General features: G+C 40.2%; 1 protein-coding gene across 1 annotated transcript in view; it reads right to left on the bottom strand.

Moving 5' to 3' along the window:
• Positions 1–8,884, bottom strand: part of DDHD2 (DDHD domain containing 2) — a 30,882-nt gene that overhangs the window by 15,067 nt on the left and 6,931 nt on the right. Inside the window, exons 5-10 of the mRNA XM_017849351.1 lie at positions 7,650–7,785; positions 4,006–4,214; positions 3,656–3,723; positions 2,159–2,281; positions 368–467; positions 268–320 (exon numbers count right to left, since the gene is read on the bottom strand). Coding sequence (XP_017704840.1) covers positions 268–320; positions 368–467; positions 2,159–2,281; positions 3,656–3,723; positions 4,006–4,214; positions 7,650–7,785 — 689 coding nt within the window. The remainder of the gene's footprint in view (positions 1–267; positions 321–367; positions 468–2,158; positions 2,282–3,655; positions 3,724–4,005; positions 4,215–7,649; positions 7,786–8,884) is intronic.

Consider the following 8,884-nt stretch of genomic DNA (forward strand, 5'->3'; position numbering starts at 1 on the left):
AAAAAAAAAAAAAAAGAAAAGGATGTAAAAAAGAAAATGTGTTTAATTTCTAGAAAGAGAGCCAAAGATCGGCCAGGCAGAGGTGGCGGGCACCTGTAGTCCCAGCTACTCAGGAGGCTGAGGCAAGAGAATCGCTTGAACCTGGGAGGCGGAGGTTGCAGTGAGCTGGCATCACACCACTGCACTCCAGCCTCAGTGACAGAGCAAGATTCCGTCTCAAAAAAAAAAAAAGAAAAAGAAAAAAAAAAAGAGTCAAAGATTGATTACCAAAAAACTGCTTGACTTCCCAGAATAAACATCCCACAAAACACAAGGACACACTATGGACATCAAAGAACTGCTTAGTCCAACAAGCTGTATTAGGCACATACCGTTGAGTTTTTTCTGGTACTGAAATAGTTTAATATCTTCTTCCTTGGTCCTAAAGGAATTCCCATTTCCTGAAGATCTCGGTCTGTACATAAAGCCTATGCACAGAAAACCAAGTCTTTCTTATTTGTAGACAAAATAAAATCAATCCTGTCCCCTAAGAGGATTAAGACCTAGGCACTCTGTTGCTGCCTGTCTCTCTAGTAGTAAAACATCATATAATAACTTCCAGAAAAAAGGACCTGTTTTATTCATGAAACACCCTAAAAAAGAATAGAAAATATCAATACTTATAATATCAATGTTACAATAATACAGACAACATTGTGTTATTGTAAAAAAAAAAAAAAAAAAACCCAGAGAAGTTCGGTATCTAAGGACTTCAGGACATAAATATCTTCCTTGATTTCTATACTGACTTAGATGTCACATGCCTGAGAAGGATTATACTCCTGCTCATGAATGCAAGCATTGAGAACATACAGCAAACACACAAGTACGCAACAGACTAACAATCAAGATCTCAAGTGTCACTCATCTTTTTTTTTGTTTTTGAGACGGAGTCTTGCTCTGTCGCTCAGGCTGGAGTGCAGTGGCGCGATCTCGGCGCACTGCAACCTCCACCTCCTAGGTTCAAGCGATTTTCCTGCCTCAGCCTCCCAAGTAGCTGGGATTACAGGTGCCTGCCACCAGGCCCAGCTAATTTCTTGGTATTTTTAGTAGAGACGGAGTTTCACCATGTTGACCAGGCTGGTCTCGAACTCCTGACCTCGTGATCTGCCCACCTCAGCCTCCCAAAGTGCTGGGATTACAGGTGTGAGCCACCATACCCGGCCAACTGTCACTCATTAGGGAAGCCTTCCTGCACCTTCTGAGACCAGGTTAATTCTTACAACACGGTGTACTTTCCCTACGTAGTTCTTATTGTAATTGCAATGATGTGTGTGATTATTTAATATGTGTCTTCCCCAGTAAACTATAAACACTATGAGGTCAGGGATCATATGTCTTATTTACCAGTCTATTCGGTACTTGGTATAGTAAGCATTTTCTAAATATCTGTTAAATGAGTGAATGTATCACAAACCAAAAAAAGGCCAAACAAAAGTGGAAAAAACAAAAAACAAATAAACAAGCTGGCTGGGCACCATGGCTCACACATATAATTCCAGCACTTTGGGAGGCAAAGGTGGGTGGATCATGGGGTCAGCAATTCCAGACCAGCCTGGCCAAGAGACCAGCTTGGCCAACATGGTGAAACCCCGTCTCTACTAAAAATACAAAAATTAGCCAGACATGGTGGCGGGCACCTGTAATCCCAGCTACTCAGGAGGCTGAGGCAGAAGAACTGCTTGAACCCAGAAGACAGAGGTTGCAGTGAGCTGAAGATCACACCATTGAACTCCAGCCTGGGCAAGAGTGAGACTCCAACTCAAAAAATAAATAAATAAAAAATAAACAAGCAAATAACAGTAGAGCTCTTGAAAGTACAACAGAAAATTAGAGTTGGAATAGCTAATGGTTATTTATTTGTTTGTTCTTGCACTCATGTTTTCTATGAGCCGTACTGGTTAGTCTGCTCCACTGTTCTATGAATATCAATATGGCCATCTGAACTTTGAACTTCAAACAAGGCAAAGGTCACTTGATATGATAAAAAGCAAATAAATAATGCTAAGGAACATTAATGATAAAGTATTTATGACTAAAAAGTGTCTAAAGGGTAAACATGATAAACAATAAAATACTGAAAATGGCTTGGCATAAAGTTTTAAAAGATTATTTTTACCAGAGCTTCCTTATCTACTTTCTCCTTCTCAAAGATATCAAAGAATTCAGAGAGCTGAAGTTTCTTCAAATCTTCCTCTAGTGTAGGTGTATCTCCTTGATCCATTACAATATTTAGCGAATCCTAAAAATTAAATTATAAAGCTCATATTCTCAAAATTCATTTAGTTTCCTTTATACTAGTTTGCAGTAAAGAAATACACAGATTTCCACAGCAATGTATCTTAACTTTAACAAATTGTCATTTATGCAAGATATAAATTAAGAGGTTCCAAGGTTTTGCAACTTCAATTGAAAATATGTTTTTAAAGAAATGAGTAAAATATTCATCATCATTAACAAACATTTGCTGAATTTTAAGGGAGCTTGGTGCTTAAGAAATTAGGAAAATGGTGCTTAAGAAATAAAACAGTCTAGGCTGGGCATGGTGGCTCATACCTGTAATCCCAGCACTTTGGGAGGCCGAGGTGGGCAGATCACAAGGTCAGGAGTTCAAGACCAGCCTGACCAACATGCTGAAACCCCAACTCTACTAAAGATACAAAAATTAGCTGGGTGTGGTAGCGTGTGCCTGTAATCCCAGCTACCGGGGAGGCTGAGGCAGGAGAATCATTTGAACCCTGGAGGCAGAGGTTGCAGTGAGCCAAGATTGTGCCACTGCATTCCAGCCTGAGTGACAGAGCGAGACTATCTCAAAAAAAAAAAAAAGAAATAGAAATAAAACAGTTTAAGACAAAAGCTCTGCTCTGGAGTAACTCATGGTCCAACAGGAGAAATAGGTACCAAATCAATCCTATAGATGATACATGGTTATAGGAATTTTTACTAAAAATGTTTAAACATCAAGTTCCCCAATACTTTCGAACAGAGTTTCTATAAATCATATCAATTTGTAGCCAATTCATTCATTTGTTCATATGCAAACTTCATTTAGCTCAATGATTCCGTAACTCAGCAGTGCATATTTTTGAGACGGAGTCTCACTCTGTCACCCAGGCTGCAGTACAGTGGCACCATCTCTGCTCACTGCAACCTCCACCTCCCAGGTTCAAGCGATTTTCCTGCCTCAGCCTCCCAAGTAGCTGGGATTACAGGCACACACCACCATGCCCAGCTAATTTTTGTATTTTTAGTACAGATGGGGTTTCACCATGTTGGCCAAGTTGGTCTTGAACTCCTGACCTAAGGTGATCCACCAGCCTCAGCCTCCCAAAGTGCTGGAATTACAGGCATGAGCCACCGCACTCGACCAGCAGTGCATGTTCACAAAAGAAAATAAGATAGACTAAACAATTATTATTTGTAGAAGCATATTATTATCTTGCTTCTATCATCCAAGAATGACAGAGATAATTAAAAGTCTGTTAAAATGGAAGTAAGTGTAAACGTAATGTCATGACATGAAACTAAACTCAGCTAAAAACAAAAAATAAGTCTAAAATCTATAAATCCTTACTAAAGAAAACTACAAGAAAACCTAGCTGAACATCTAAATTACCTTTTCACTGTCAATATCCCCCAAAGAATCTTTCTGATTTGTTAGGATATCAAACAATATAAGCGAACCTATAAGTAAAATAGAAGAAGGGACAATTTCTAAGCATTAGCACTAAATGGCTGTCTGTTATACAAAAAAAAGTCATAAGCCAATTACACATGTAAGCAAATCCACACAGCAAGGAGTCTTTCCTTCCAATTTACCACCACCCTTCCAACCCCTTCCAAATTTCTTGATCAGAGACCACTTCTGGACCTCTGAATTTCCTACTGATAAAAGACGCTGCTTCAAAAACAGGTGTCTTTAAAATGTGATAGTCTTCGCTGGTCACACAGAATTCATTTTGTTACCTAAACTATGACCAGCAATGGATACACCCCCTTTGAAATCAGGGTTCCTCTGCAGAAAAAGTGTGTATATTCGGTTCATTTCAGAAGCAACTGTGTCCACAATAGTCTGACAGTAGGTGGGGCTATTGTAGAAGAAGACATCCAGAATTGTGTCATTGGTGAAGTGCCTGAGGCGGTTAATGCTGGGCAGGGTTATTCGCTGCAGATCTCTGAAAAAAGGAAAAATAATTTAAGCAGGAAATCTAAATACATTTAATAGCCACTTCCAATTTTAAGCCTTCAAGCTTAGACTTAAACATTTTATATCAAACAATTCTCGATTTATAGGAAAAAACAAAAAGAGGACAAAGGAACATGTGTAATGAAGCCAGAGGGATGTGATCAGCAAAATTCAGAAAATATGAAACCCTACAAGTCAAACCCATTTCTTCCATACATAAACTGCAAGAAAACAATAGATGTAGACAGAGAGGTAAATGGTAATCAAGAAATTAAGAGACTTCTTTTTTTTTTTTTTGAGATGGAGTCTCGTTCTGTTGCCCAGGCCGGAGGGCAGTGGCACAATCTCAGCTCACTGTAACCTCCACCTCCCAGGTTCAAGCGATTCTCCTGCCTCAGTCTCCCAAGTAGCTGGGATTACAGGCGACTGCCACCAGGCCCGGCTAATTTCTTGGTATTTTTACTAGAGACAGGGTTTCACCATGTTGACCAAGCTAGTCTTGAACTCATAGCAATTGCAGGCATGTGCCGCCATGCCCAGCTAATTTTTGTATTTTTAGTAGTGACGGGGTTTTGTCATGTTGGCCAGGCTGGTCTCAAACTCCTGACCTCAGATGATCCACCTGCTTTGGCCTCCCAAAGTGCTGGGATTACAGGCATGAGCCACTACGCCCAGCCCAAGAGAGACTTATAATAAAAGACATATCAACTAATTGCAATGTATGGACTTTATTTGGATCCCAGTTTAAAATGTGTTTGTAATTATATAAATATGTATATAAAAATTAATGTGTATATATAATTAATGTATATAAAATATGTATATAAAATATAATAGACAACTGGAAATTTGAACACTGACTAGGTATTTGATGACATTAACAAATTTTTAAGTGTGATAATAGTGTTATGGTTATACATTTTTTAAGTCCTTTAAAACACACTGTTCAGGGCTGGGTGTGGTGGCTCACACCTGTAATCCCAGCACTTTGGGAGGCTGAAGCGGGCAGATCACAAGGTCCAAAGTTCGAGACCAGTATGTCCAACAGAGTGAAACCCCGTCTCTACTAAAAATACAAAAAATTAGCCGGGTGTGGTGATGTGCACCTGTAATCCCAGCTACTTGGGAGGCCGAGGTTGGAGAATCACATGAACCCAGGAGGCGGAAGATGAAGTGAGCTGAAATCGCACCACTGCACTCCAGCCCAGGCAACAGTGCAAGACTCCGTCTCAAAAAAAAAAATACTGTTCAGGCTGGCGCAGTAGCTCACACCTGTAATCCCCAGCACTTTGGAAGGCTGAGGCGGGTAGATCACAAGGTCAGAAGTTTGAGACGGGCCTGGCCAATATAGTGAAACCCTGTCTCTACTAAGAAATACAAAAATTAGCTGGGCGTTGTGGCACATTCCTGTAATTCCAGCTACTTGGGAGGCTGAGGCAGGAGAATTGCTAGAATCCAGGAAGCAGAGGTTGCAGTGAGCTGAGATCATGCCACTGCACTCCAACCTGGGTGATAGAGCGACACTCCATCTCTAAAATAAAATAAAATAAAAAATAAAATATACTGTTCAGGCCAGGCACTGTGGCTCACACCTGTAATCCCAGTACTTTAGGAGGCCAAGGCAGACAGATTGCTTGAGCCCAGGAGTTCAAAACCAGCTTGGCCAATATGTTAAAAGCCCAACTCCACAAAAAATAGAAAAATCAGCTGGATCAGGCTAGGCACGGTGGCTCACGCCTGTAATCCCAGCACTTTGGGAGGCCGAGACGGGCAGATCACCTGAGGTCAGGAGTTCAAGACCAGCCTGACCAACGCGGAGAAACCTCGTCTCTACCATAAATAGAAAATTGGCTGGGCATGGTGGCGCATGCCTGTAATCCCAGCTACTCGGGAGTCTGAGGCTGGGAATTGCTTGAACCCGGGAGGCAGAGGTTGCAGTGAGCTAAGATCACGACACTGCACTCCAGCCTGGACAACAAGAGCAAAACTCCATCTCAAAAAAAAAAAAAAATCAGCTGTGAGTGGTGCCTATAGTCCCAGCAGTACTTGGGAGGCTGGGGTGTGAGGATCACCTGAGCCCGAGGAGGTCCAGGCTGCAGTGAACTGTGATCACACCACTGCACTCCAAAAAAAAAAAAGATACAAACTGAAACATTTACAGATAATATTACAGGATGTCTAAGATAAAAATCATATGGCAATGAAGGGGCAGTAGATAGGGTGTGAAGATACGGATGAGGCAGAACCAGCCATGTGTTGAGGCTTGTTGGGGCTGGGTAATCAGTACACAAGGATTCATCATATATACGATTTCTGTGAACAAAATGATCTCTAATAAAAAAAGTTTTCTAAAAAGACAAAACGAAAAATGTAAAAGGCTTTTCCTGGAATTCTCAGCAGTAAAGTTTCTTGATTACATGTCAAACGATAAAGAGCTCCCTCTCTCAATGCACAATTTCTAAAAGCAGAAAAAGGTGTGAGTGCCAGGTGCCAAAAGCAAACAGAATTCGTATCTGGCAGAGGAAGACCACATTGACAAAATCTAATATCCAGTTAAAGGTTTCTTAAAATTCCCAGAAAGATTCAAGTATACAACTACTTCTGCAATTTATAAGGGCTATGCCCTTAGTAACCTGTTAGCATTTGCTCAAATATTAAAGAATCCGAACCCCACCACAATGAAGTGTTTGGCAAATGAATATACCCAAATCATAGTGTACTGAGAACTGAGACACAGAATCAGAAAAGCCATTTCTGAGACCAGCATGGTCAGCTCATGAAACAATGCTGACTACTTCCTGCATCTCCTGGTTCTATTCTAGAACTATATTAGAAACACACTACTTGCTGGAGAGCCCCATAGCTAGATATCCTCAATTTAAGCAACCTTCTCTGTCATTACCATAAAATTTACAAACAAAACTAATGGGCTTGTACCTTAAGAAAGCCATCACTTAAAAGTCACTGTACCAATTATTCCCTAAGTTATAAATGCTAATAGTTTGATGTTTGAGAAATCCTCCCTTTTTTCTAAATTTGGACAAATATTATTTAAATATAATAACAAAAGGAACAACAAAATACTTTGTACATCTTGGAGTATGGCTGGCTTTTGACATCTGAAAATGGAAATGGTTATACACTATGGGAAGATAGCAACATTTGGCTTTAATGCTAAAGATACAATGAAGCTATATAATAGTAAATACTAGTGAGCCAGTAAAACATACTGAAGATACACACAGCTCTCTACTCCTAACCAGGGTTAATTAAACCAAGGGACTGATCAGCATTTAATAGCATATCTCTAAGAAATTTTAAATATTCAGTCAGCTATAGCATAAAAACGTCCCCAAGCATAGCAATGATCAGAAAATATATTATTATCACAGCTAACAACTCAAAGGTATTAAGTATTACTCACACATCCACACCAGTAGAATGCAAAGGACTGTGCCAATTGACTGGAAGAAATTCTACCCTCCCAATCTGGTGATTTTCTTGGGCTTTCTTAAAATGTGTCTGTAGCAAGTTCAAGGAAACACTGCGAAAATCATTAACTGGAAAAGAAAATTAACTTATGCATTAACAATGAAGTAACAAATCTGCAGAATCTGGATGCAACAAATCATGTAATTATACTCTAACTACATTTGCACAGAACACATACTGACCTCCACCAAAAATAAAGTGGTATTCAGGAAAAATTACGAATGCATATAGGAAAAGATGTTTCTTTAATAACTTTTTTTTTTTGAGATGGAATACTGCTCTATAATCCAAGCTGGAGTCCAATGGCGAGCTCTCACCTCACTGCAGCCTCCACCTACCCGGTTTGAGCAATTCTCCTGCCTCAGCCTCTCGAGGATCTGGGATTACAGGTGCATACCACCACACCCAGCTAATTTTTGTATTTTTAGTAGAGATGGGTTTTGCCCTGTTGGCCAGGCTGGTCTTGAACTCCTGACCTTAGGTGATCTGCCTGCCTTGGCCTCCCAAAGTGCTGGGATTACAGGTGTGAGCCACCGTGCCTGGCCTAACAACTTGCTTTTACGGTACAAAATATTTCATCAAAAGAAGGCTAACTTCAGGCCAAGAGCAGTGGCTCATGCCTGTAATCCCAGCACTTTGGGGGGCCAAGGCGGGTGGATCGTATGAGGCCGGGAGTTTGAGACCAGCCTGGCCAACATGGTGAAACCCCATCTACTAAAAACACAAAAATTAGCCAGGCATGGTGGTGTGCGCCTGTAATCCCAGCTACTCAGGATGCTGAGGCAGGATAATCACTTGAACCCGGGAGGCAGAGGTTGCAGTGAGCTAAGATTACGCCACCACACTCCAGCCTGGGCAAGAGCACAAAACTCTGTCTCAGGAAAAAAAACAGTATATTAAAAAAAAAAAAAAAGGAAAAGGAAAAAAAAAGAAGGCTAACTTCAAAACGTCAGCATCATGGGAACTGTTACAATTTTTTTTTTTAATCACATGACAATACAGTCATATGATTGAATTGCAGTTGAATTCCTATCCTGACTTTCTGGTTCTTATAAATAGCACCACCCAATACTTTAAAGAAAAAAAAAAAAACACTGTTGTTTGAAATTCATATCACATCAGTCTCAATCTTTCACAATACAATTCTAGTTTTTTGTTTTTTTTTTT

The sequence above is a fragment of the Rhinopithecus bieti genome, unplaced genomic scaffold (assembly GCF_001698545.2).
Source record: "Rhinopithecus bieti isolate Rb0 unplaced genomic scaffold, ASM169854v2 scaffold_32047, whole genome shotgun sequence".
NCBI classification, from domain to species: domain Eukaryota; kingdom Metazoa; phylum Chordata; class Mammalia; order Primates; family Cercopithecidae; genus Rhinopithecus; species Rhinopithecus bieti.